This window comes from Nelumbo nucifera, chromosome 2, assembly GCF_055504915.1.
Source record: "Nelumbo nucifera cultivar China Antique chromosome 2, China Antique-T2T, whole genome shotgun sequence".
Taxonomy (NCBI): Eukaryota; Viridiplantae; Streptophyta; class Magnoliopsida; order Proteales; family Nelumbonaceae; genus Nelumbo; species Nelumbo nucifera.
In genome coordinates this window covers 54,527,237-54,539,280 of record NC_142650.1, presented here as the reverse complement: position 1 = coordinate 54,539,280, position 12,044 = coordinate 54,527,237, and the positions used below count along the sequence as shown (strand labels likewise).

The 12,044-nt window shown below is 40.9% G+C and overlaps 1 protein-coding gene across 1 annotated transcript; it reads right to left on the bottom strand.

Annotated features, from left to right (window-relative positions):
* Positions 1-6,070: 6,070 nt before the first annotated feature.
* LOC104601277 (phenylalanine ammonia-lyase) lies at positions 6,071-10,101 on the bottom strand. The gene is made up of 2 exons (XM_010264565.3): positions 9,507-10,101; positions 6,071-8,081 (listed from the first exon to the last, which is right to left on the bottom strand). The coding sequence occupies exons 1-2, from the start codon at positions 9,902-9,904 to the stop codon at positions 6,332-6,334; spliced, it is 2,148 nt and encodes a 715-aa protein (XP_010262867.1). The 5' UTR covers positions 9,905-10,101; the 3' UTR covers positions 6,071-6,331.
* Positions 10,102-12,044: the final 1,943 nt, after the last annotated feature.

Here is a 12,044-nt window from a genome sequence, read left to right as displayed (position 1 = left end):
TCCTAGCTATAGGGCAGCATGGACGTCTGTTGCCAAGTAGGTTGCTCAAACTACAAAGAAAATGAAGAATTAAAGAACTTGGGGTGGCTAACCCGACGAGGTCACTCCGATGCTTAAGTTAATAACTATGATATGTGAGCTAAGAGTTTAGAAATAGGAGAGCTAGAATGCACTTAACCGCGCATACCTGGGTCTTGGGGGGATGATGTCATTATATAGTTGAGTTGTCGTGGGTCTTACGAAACAGCTCCGGGATCCTCGGCCCATGTAGATGGGATATGTTCCGCTTTAGAAGGAGAGTAATGTACCAGTCAATGAAGTCTATCGTTACCATCCGATCTAGGCGAGGAGAGAATAAGGTCTGTTGTTATGCGGCGTGATCTCGGTAGATTCGGAGTTCACTAAGAAGCTTTTGGAGTCAATTACGTGTCACTTCGGTACTCGGGTGCCAAAGTGGCTTTGGTACTGTAGAGAAGATGGGTCGAATGGCCCATAAGCTGTTTATTCTTTCTTACTGTTTATATTCTTTTCTGTAATGGGTCTTATTCCAGGCCCATCCTTTCTATGTTATATTCTTTGTAAATTCTTGCCCAACTAAGGGCCTCCTTGTAATTATTCAAATTTATCTTAATAAAATAGTGTTAGGGTGCTAAGAGGAAGTAATGTTCGAATCTCACTCTCAAAACCCTCATTGTCGAACTCTCAAGGTTTTTTTTCTTCAGTTTTCTTCATGGTATCAGAGCAGGCCTGAACTTCAGTATTCTAGGGTTGGAAGCTTCATCTCGTGTTGCTTGATTCTTGGAGGTCATTGGAAGGTGCCCATGACTCAAATCTATTGGAGAAGGGGTTCGGTGGCCAGGAAGAATCAAAGAAAAAAAAGGGAAACAGCTTGGTTTCTGATTTGAAGCTTAAATATTGTAAGTTGTGCTCAGATTTTTGGGTTATTTTTTTCTGTGTTTGGACTGTTGAAGTGTCCGAAATTTCTGGGTTGTTTCTGTACAGCTATTCGGCTGTCATTTAATCTAGTTTAACCCAGAGATTTCTGGGTTTTTTTCACTCCTTTTAGGACTGTCAAAACTGTAGAAACATCCTTGGATTCAGTGCTGCAAATTATTGCTTCTTTTTTGTTGTGTTTTGGGGGCCTGTATGGACTGTTCTTGAGACTTTTTTCATCTTTGACAGTGGGGTCTTCTCTATTGCCCACACTGTGTTTGTAAAAAGGCCTCTTCATCAATACGGACTGGTATTTACTCTTCTTGGCTACTTTTTGGTGATTACCTTGAAGTCCATGATTAGAAAAGGAACTTCGATTGAGTGCACAGTGCTTAAAAGTTTTCTGATTACTACTTGAAGGCCGAACCAAGGTTCTACTTCAGTCTTGGTTCTTGCAACTTCCAGGTGTAGTTTGGCCTTGTGTATTGCTGTCTTGTGGTTGGTTGAACTCAGTCCTTGCTCATCCTCATTCGATACACTTGTAGAAGTCATCTGAAATCATATTTGAAGTGTTTACATGATGAACTCCTCAGAATTTGAAAACAAGAATGGTGTGGAATATGGACCGATTCAAGGGACTCCAGGTGATTCTTTATTGACTGTGACCACAGTTAAACTAGACGGAACTAATTATTTGGCATGGTCACAATCGGTAAAGATTTATATATGTAGTAGAGGAAAGTGGGGGTTTATTTCCGGGAGCAAGAAGGCTCCCCCAGAAGATGATCCATCCTACGAGAAGTGGATGCAAGAAAATTACACTGTCATTGGGTGGCTTGTGAACTCAATGCAGCCACAAATTAGCCAACACTACCTATGGATGAATTCAACAAAGGAAATTTGGGACAGTGTTGCAGAAACCTATTCCCAAAAACTAAATGTGGCTAGAGCCTATAAATTGAGAAGTGATGTGAAGAATTTAAGGCAAGGGGAGAAACCTTTAGTTGTATACTTCTCAACCCTGAAGTCTCTGTGGCAAGAAATTGACCTAATAGAAGCTGTAACTTGGGACACCACCAATGATGCAGAGACTTATAGAAAACTGGTTGAAAGGAACAACGTGTTTGAGTTATTAACCGGACTAAACCCAGAATATGATATCACAAAACAAAATATTCTTTCAAAGGAGAGTGTCTCATTGTCACAAACTTATGCTTTGGTGAGCAGTGAAGAGAGTAGAGGGGTTGTTCAGGTTCAAGGGGCTGGTATTAGTGATCACTTTGCAAATATGGGGGTTAAACCCAAAGGTGTTGTTGGGACATCTAGTGGCTCAAGAAAGAAAGAAGTTGTATGTGAGTACTGCAAGAAGCCGAAGCACACCAAAGACAAGTGCTGGAAATTACATCCTGATCTTGTTCCCATTCGGTTTCAAAAAAAACATGATAGTAAAAGGACAAGAAGTGCAAATGTGGCTGTTGGGTCAGATAGTGATAAGTACTATACTGGAGAGATGTCTGCTTGTGCATAGTTGGCAGCCATGAAAGCAGAATATAAAAAGTTTGGGAAGATGATCAGTCATCTAGAGGATGTGACTTCTTCTTCCAACCCTTCAAGAAATTCAGCTTCTTCTGCATTTGCTCATTCAGGTATAAGGGCCTCTGCCAATCATGCAACCACTTCAGGTAATCTTAAGATCCATTGGATTATTGACTCAGGTGTTTCTAATCATATGACTAACCTTTCTACCTTGTTTGTTTCATATGACTTGCTTCCTGGACGTGATAAAATCACTTTAGCTGATGGTTCACTTACCCCTATTTCTGGCAAGGGAACCATCAAGGCTACATATTCCTTGTTCCTACCTTCTGCCCTTCATGTACCTAGACTAAATACAAATTTGTTGTCTGTAATTAGTTTAATCAAGTCACAAAACTATTGGGGAAGAGACGTTTGTTGTCCTTGCCCCCCTTTGATGTTCATGTTGATACCTTTTCTGGTGCTGCTGTTGGATGCCATTGATGTCGAGATAAGGTAAATAGAAAGTGAGGTGTGGAATGACCTTTCAATCGTTTCCCACAGACGGCACCAATTGATGGTACACGATTTGGATGCTCCTAGCTGTAGGGCAGCTTGGACGTCTGTTGCCAAGTAGGTTGCTCAAACTACAAAGAAAATGAGGAATTAAAGAACTCGGGGTGGCTAACCCGACGAGGTCACTCCGATGCTTAAGTTAGTAACTATGATATGTGAGCTAAGAGTTTAGAAATAGGAGAGCTAGAATGCACTTAACCGCGCATACCTGGGTCTTGGGGGGTTGATGTCCTTATATAGTTGAGTTGTCGTGGGTCTTACGAAACAGCTCCGGGATCCTCGGCCCGCGTAGATGGGATCTGTTCCACTTTAGAAGGAGAGTAATGTACCAGTCAATGAAGTCTATCGTTACCGTTCGATCTAGGCAGGGAGAGAATAAGGTCTGCTGTTATGCGGCATGATCTCGATAGATTCGGAGTTCGCTAAGAAGCTTTTGGAGTCAATTACGTGTCACTTCGGTACTCGGGTGCCAAAGTGGCTTTGGTACCAAGGTGCCCGAACATCCAGGCTCCCCAACTGCTAACAAGACTCTCCTTGCTGAATTGTCATCCTACTAACAGGTCACATCCACGTGTCTCTTACATATTAGATTGGGCCAAATCACCCCTGATCAAGTCTTGTTGTCCCATTCATTTGGTGGGCTCATATTGGGAAAAATAAACACGAGTTTATTTTATATATCACATCATCAAATTGGGTCCGATTACCTAATTTGGCCAGTTGATTTCATGGAGAAAGGTCAGATTTCATTTGAATCCGAATTTGATTTAATAAGAGTCAGATTCAGCTCCTAACAAATTAGATCGAATTGAGAAAGTTTATCTGTTTAGTTAATGGATTGAATCCAAATATATCTGGTCTATTAGTTATGAAATATATATATATATATATATATATATATATATATATAAGATATTTAAGTTCAAATTCAAATCATAATCTTGAATATTTGATTTCTTGTCAGTCAGATTTCTTTTTGAATCTAATCGAATATCCCATTATTAAATCTGATTCGATCCATTTATAACCCTATAAACTGGGTCTATTGTTTTTATGTTAAATCTGTAATGTTTTCTTAATAGAAATAAATTTAAGTTAGCAGGATTGAAATAACGATACTTGTATAATTTAAAAAAGTTTTATGTATACGTATTTATTAAATGAAGTGTGATTTTTGTCATAGAACATCAGCTAAGATGAAGGTATATTAGGGTTATTTTAGAAGCGTGGGAGAGGAGGTTTATGTAGCTGTCATTTAATTTTAAGAATTTATATATCAGTAAATACATATACACGAGAAAACTTTTGCTCCTTTTAAGGGGTAGGACTGCAAATCCGTCGGATCTAATCCAACTCGAATTCATTTGGATAACTATTGGATTTTAATATCCATTTGATATATCAGATGGAATTCATATATATGACTTAAATATCTACCACAAAACAGTGTAAATTCTTCAAAATCATGCAGACTTATACCTCTAACCCAAAACCAACCCATTGAAATAGCAACCGTCTCAGATAAGATTTTATTGGCAATTCTACGACCAATACCAAGGTTTTAAAAACCGGATTAGACATACAACCATTTTGGGGACTGGTTCTCAAGTTGAATGGTATTAACTGTTCGGTTTGAATAGTCCATTATAATTTAAAAAAATAATAAGTAAAATAAAAAAGGGCTAAAAAATTATTGTTCGTGTCAACGATTCGATGGCCTGAATCAATAGTTTACTAACCAAATCAATAATTTTTGGCCCAGGAGCGATTTTAGGGTGAAATGAAATTGGTTACCTGACTGATTCCCAAATCATCTAATCCGACAGTCTGATCCGGTATTCAAAACCATGCCCAAACAGTCCCCAAATTTAATATATCTATACTATTATTATTGCAATAGGGAAATGATCGACTCTATTTGATTTTTCATGTCTTTATTGTGGAATCCAGTTCACTTGTGTTCCCTCTGATTTTTCTACATATTTTTGCTTTGCTTTCAATCTTTCTATACCACATGATCAATCACTACTCCCACACTTTCAATACTTAAAACTCCTAGTACTTTCTCTCTCCCACTGCTCAGCTTCATAAATTGCTCCTGTTAATTTTGTGGCCCATCTGATTGCACTACATGCTCTATCTATTTCTCATATTTATAAGTGTGATCAGTTGTAGTGCACCATGATTGTATTTTGAACAGATAATTGAATGAATTGACGCTTGTCTTATTCTCTTGACAAGGGCATTTCACCTCACTATTTATATATAAATTTTAAATTTAGTATCTTAGTTCAAATAAATAAATAAATAACCGTCATTGAAACCTTTCAAGATCTTTCATTGGTGTGGCTCCCATTCTTTTTAGATAAAGTGGGTTTTTTTTTTTCCTTTACAAAATCGACCCAATTCAGTCTGTTAAATCAAATAGGGTGGTGGGTCTCAATTCCCGAACAAATAGGGATGGTAGAATACTATTACATGGCTCTCTCTCTCTCTCTCTATATATATATATCACAATCTTTTCTTGAAAATTTAATTTTTTCTAGCATTTAACCAATCACTAGACTCCCCTTTCCTGATTTCTTCAAGTCAGAAGGAGATTGTGAGACCTCCTTCTGAGACACAGCCAATTGACAAAAAGGAAAAAGAAAATTTTGGCGACTGTTTGGTTGGTGACAAAGTCAGCAAGGAAGAGTGAAGCCATGCACACTCCACCGTCTACCACCATCACCACCTACCATCAATTTTGTGGTCTGGTGGTGACCACAACTCCTTTCCTCTCCAATTACGCCATTTAAAATTGAAATTCTATTTCAATTATTGGACTTAACGTTTACATGTAAATGGGTCCCAAGCCCAACCATGAATCACTGACTAAGGTGGCCAAGCCCCCACAACCATCAAATTGTCTGTTCTTTTTCGGACTACGACCCATCAAAGATGAGGACTGAATTATGAATTTACCAAGTAGAAATTAAAGGAAACGAGTAGAAAACGAGAAAAACAGAAATGGAAACGATAATAAAAGAAAGGTGGCGCAGGGAGATGAAGAAAGTGAAGAACTGCTTATCAGCTTATATATTTTACATTTGATGTTGCATCAAACTCGTCGAGAGGGTACAGAACAAACCCAAAAAAAAATAAAAATAAAAATAAAATAAAGTAAAGCAAAGAAGTAACAGAAACGGTTCGAAAATCACAATATGCCGGCATCGCCACTGTGGCGATTCCATGAAAATATTACAAAGAAACTTAGATAAAGAACAGAAGTACGGCGTATTAATGCAATAAACAGCAAATAGTAGTCTTAGCAGATTGGGAGAGGAGCACCGTTCCAGTCCCTGAGACAATCCAATAGTGGGTCGATCATTTTCCCCTCGCACATTGCTGAGAACACCTTGTCGAATTCCTCGCCCGGTGATCGGACCTTCTCGCCGGTCAGCAACCCTGTGTGTAGCTGTTCCCTCACAAATTTGTATATCGGGTAGGATCTGCATTCCTTGATGCGGTTGGGGACTGCTGGGCTCCCACTCTCGTACGCGATTCTGGCACCCTCGACTTCCTTGGGCAGAAGGGCCTTCAGTTCTTCCTCGAAGGCGGTGATCTTCTGGAATATTGAGGTGTTGGAGTTCTTTTCATTCTCGCCGTTGAGGAGTGCATGCTGGACGAGGACTTGCCTGAGATTTTGCATAAGTGGGTACGTCGCGCTGCATGGGTCGTCAATGTAGGCGAAGACGTACTCGCGGTCGACGACCTTGAGCAAATCCTTCTCGCAGAACCTGGATGGGTGAAGCTCCCCGTTGACGCCCATGGTGAGAACCCTCTTGGCCAGTTGGCCCACTGTGTTCTTGACTGTGCTCTTCAGTGTCTCCTCCAAGTGCCTCAAATCGATTGCTTGGCACAGTGCAACCATGTATGTTGCAGACATGAGCTTCAGGATGTCGACGGCTTCGGCTGTCTTTCTGGAAGAGATCAAGCCCAAGGAGTTGACGTCCTGGTTGTGTTGCTCTGCACTCTGGACGTGGTTCGTGACCGGATTGGCGAGGAACTGGAGTTCAGAACAGTAAGAAGCCATGGCGATCTCGGCACCCTTGAACCCATAATCTAAGCTGGGGTTGCGACCGCCTGATAGATTGGAAGGCAACCCGTTATTGTAGAAATCGTTAACAAGCTCGGAGAACTGAGCAAACATGAGCTTCCCAATGGAGGCAATCGCCAAGCGAGTGTTGTCCATGGAAACGCCAATGGGGGTCCCCTGGAAGTTACCACCGTGGAGGGCCTTGTTCCTCGACACATCGATCAATGGGTTGTCATTCACGGAGTTGATCTCCCGCTCGATCATCTTGGTCGCCGATCTGATCACTTCAATTTGGGGGCCCAACCACTGGGGAGATGTACGGAGAGCGTATCTGTCTTGCTTGGGCTTCTGGAGAGGATCAATCTCGTGTATCTTCTGAGCTGCCTTGACGTAAGAGCTTCCGTCCAAGATGTGTTCCATGATAGCTGCAGCCTCAATCTGTCCGGGGTGGTGCTTCAGTTTGTGAGTCAGATGGTCGGTGAACTCCGGTTTGCCTTGCATCACTTCGGCGAAGATGGCGGATAAGACCTCGGACAAGACAGCGAGGATGTTGGTCTCGAAGAGAACCATTGAGGCCAAACCAGACCCCACAGCGGTGCCATTAACAAGTGCAAGACCTTCCTTGGGCTGCAACTCAAAGAATCCATCATTGACCCCGGCAAGGTTGAAGGCTTCGCTGGCATTAAGGATGTGGCCATCGGGTCCCACGGCTTTGGAGTTGGGGCGGCCGGTGAGGAGGCCGGCGATGTAGGAGAGAGGGACGAGATCGCCGGAGGCGGTGATGGTGCCTCTCAGGGGCAAGCATGGGGTGATGTTATTATTGAGGAATTTAGTGATGGCTTCTAAGATCTCAAATCGGATGCCAGAGTATCCTTGGAGGAGGGTGTTGATCCTCACCAGCATGGCCGCTCTGGTCGCCGAGTGAGGCAATGTGTGGCACGATTCCGTTCCGTTCCCAAAGATTCCAGCATTCAAGAATCTGGTTGGTGCAACAAAACATTAATTAATTGTTAGTTATATACCGGCCCAAAGGCCCAAAGCCATTTTTTTTATAATTCAATTTTCTGCTGAAAAAAACAAACAAATTCTAATGTATTATTATTTACCAAAAAATAAACTTTGTGACTTGTGAGCCCTATCACTACAGAGCCGAGTCCCCTTCCCATGAATTGGTCCGATCATATAATCACAGCCGCCCATTTATTTTAGTATAAAATTAATGAGCATGGGCAGTTGAGATTTTGTAGTTATATTGTCCCTTGGAACTAAATTAAGGTGATGGGAATCATTCACTGCAAGGCCCGTTCGAACAACCATCATAGCCTTGTATTAGGAATATCTTTATACGAAATAAATTCTAATGCAAGGCTGAAAAGGCTTTTCGAACAGTATTCAAACGGTAATTGCAGTGACCGAAGCTGACAAGCTGTACTTTTTTTTATAAATTTTATAGACAACACCCTATACTAAGGAGGCAGTAACACTTAGCCCACCGAATTTTATTTTTTCACAAATACCCCTTTAAACTTTTGGATTCCAACATTTTATCATACTATTCCGTTATTTAACTTCATGAAATATTTTCCCAAACTACCCTTATTGAGACCATTTTGCCCCTTAAACTCAGTTTTTTTTCTAAAGTCCTAAACTCTCACATATTTTTCTCAACTTTTTTTCAATAGAGTTTATATATCTTAAAAACTTCTAGTAAAGGTAGAATTTATCAATTAACTAAACAATAAAGATAATTTAAGAAATTTGCCCTTTTAATATTTATTGCTCTCAACTCATAAAATCTTAAATGGAAAATTTAATAATTTTACATTTTCATTAACCCATTAATGGCAGTTCGGATTCACTATCCACACTTACCCACATGATTTCACAACCACACATACAGAGCATCTCCTATTATGCTTGTATGTTATTATGCATGGAGAGATATTCCCGTGGTGGGTAGAGATCTGGAGTCCAGTAATGGATCAGGGGCATAACCCTTTGATGGATAATTAAGATAAATTGTACACACACAGTGGTCAATTTCGTGGTCCAAACCCAGACCCGCTTCGGGTATATGAAAATAGCTCCGACTCTTTTCCTACCCGTTGTCGGGTATTTCCTGGCCCACAAGTTACAACTATCTAGTACCCACCAGGCTACCACTACCACCACCTTTCGTAAAGGTAGCAGGATTAGGCTAGTATCCCCTGAACGAACCACCAGGTAAAAATTCTGTCAGCTCAGCAGGCCGCTCAACCAATATATTAAACGCCTCAGCCCAAATACGTTGGAACAGGGGAAAATCGGTGGCCAACCACTTAATCCCCTCTACCAAGAATTAAAATGGTTCAATTCATTAAGAAATGATAAATCTGGGGAAAGTGGGGATGATTAATGTATTTACCTAATAAGCTCTTTCTGAAGGGCTCCTCCTTGTTTGGTTCTTCTGTGTGAAGTTGCACCGAAACCGGTCGTGACACCATAACTGTCCGTGCCCTTGTTCATGCTCTCCATGACCCAGTCGCTGCTCGCTTTCACTCCGGCCCTTGCCGACTCCGCCAGCTCCACCTTGACACCGGCGTCGTGAGTGGCGATGGCCGCCACTTGGGAGATGGTAAGGGTCTCGCCGCCTAGCTTGACCACCGGCTTCCGGTACTCTTGCACCATGCGCTTAACCTCATCCAGGTGGCTTCCCTTGAGAGACTCGGCGGCCATTTGCCAGTTCAGTGGGTCTTGTTGGACGCAGAAGCTTTTGATGCTGCCGTTGCCGTTGCCATTGCAGTTCTCGTGGGCGAATTCCATTTTCTCAGTAGTCAGCCTAAACCCTGACAGAAAAGACTAAGCGATTCCGAGGAGAAGAGCTGCTCCTGTCTTTTTGTGAGAAACTGCAGATTAAGCCGGAGGAGGTAATGGTGGGGAGGAGCAACAAAGTAGAAACAGAGAGCTTATGAGATTTGATTTGAGTGAGGAAATCTTTGGGAGAAGGAATTTCCTGAGTTGGTCACCAGTTTTTGGTTGCTTTAAATAGAGGTCTGGTCTCACTATGTTGGGTGGGATGGCACAACGGGTTAGTTGAAAACATTTGCTGGCCGCTGGATTGTTCACTCATACGGTCATTACGATGTTGCCACGTGGCTAAAATACGAAGCATTGCATAACAATTAACAAGCGCATGACATGAGGACCAAACGCGGGATTTTGGTTTTACTCGTCAAACATAAAAAGAACGACTGAACGAGGTGGTGGTTGGTGAGAGCGCGAGCGAACCCGAACGGCAGCCTGACGTCATTACTAATTTGCCCCCTTTGCTTGATTGAAATTACCAAAAGCTCCTTCAGACAAAAATTGGCCCCACCAGTGAAAAATCCACCGGGCACCAACCAAAAAGGACCAACCTGCTGCCTCCGGTCTCCATACACCAAGAAGAACGGGGTTTTCTTTAATAGTTTCTTTATTACGGGGGGTAGTTTAATCATTTCCTTGGCGTGAATGATTCAAAAACGATCGTGGTCCTACGATTGAAATGTCAACCATCAGACTGGAATCCAGATAACATCACACCGGTGTCATCAGATTCGTTCTCATCCGATGGTTGACAAAGAGCTCCCAGCTTCCTACTCAAGCTTTAAGAACCACTTAATAACTTTAATTTCAATTAAATAAGTGGAAAAAAGTAAACATGATTGGGCGTTGTTTGGAGTTTAATGATCACCTGGTGAAAAAGCCAAAAGTAAAAAAAAAAAAAAAAGAATTTTCAAAGTGGAAGAATCCATTTCGCTTGGGGAGAGACCATTTCAAACCATCGTTCAATTACAAATTAGTTGGAAAGGATAATTCCAATTTCTTCTCCTTTTTCTTAAGCATATAAGCTTTCACCTACTGCATTGTTTGGTAATATATTTAGAGCATATATTATATATTTATTTGGTTGGGGGGAAGGGGTTCAGGTCCTTCACGAAAAAGTCCATTGGGCTTAAAACGTAGATAAGCAAAGGCCCACTCATATATTATGCTTAAATTTAATTAATTATAATGGGAGTGAAGAGAATTAAACAGTAAACCACTTAATCAAATAGGCTATGATATCATCTCAAGAAACTGTTCAACCTAAAAGGTTATTTATTATTTCTTTATTTATTTTTATAGGAAAAGGTGGTGCTATACAACACGGGGTAATACGCCCCCCAACATCACCCAAACAAATAAAATCCAGACCCCTAATGAGATTACAAAGATTGAGGGAGACAAAACCATCAGCCCGATTTGCAAGTTAGTTCGCCGCTTGGTTCGATTCTCTGTACACATGTCTGTAGCTAACACCACCTTCTAGTTTCACATTCATCTAACAGTCCAAAATAATATTCCTTAGATTTCATGAGGAGAGATCAAACCTTTGAGACAATGTATGATTAGATTTGAATCCCTTCTATTATGATTGAATAGTTGCTGAAATTGTTCAATCTAAAAGCTTAAACTGTTAGATAAAGTTTTTGAATAGATTTTTATTTTCTAACATTGTAAATATTTGAATTAGCATAACATTATTAGTTTATCATATTTGATTGCCTAATTGATTTTAACAATTTGTTATTTCTTATCAATCCCAATATTATTCCTTATTATATATAAACTCTTCCAGCCCTCTTAAGTTGAAATCCTATCTATGGTCGCGGATGATCCAGTAGTTAAGATGGTCATTGGTGAGTCAGCATCCCTCAAAATAGGAAGTGTGGAATCAAACTCATTGACGCACAGACCTTTCATGATATGGCCAGTGGGCCTCACGTGAGCCCTACCATCCCTTAGCGTCGATTACCTTGTAATGTGGCCAATTGCATTTATGTAATTTAAAAAAAAAAAAAAAGTATCGATCCACTCATGGTTGCTGATTGCCCCTTCGACTCAGTGGGGCTGATTAGGGCATCCTTATATTGTCCTATTT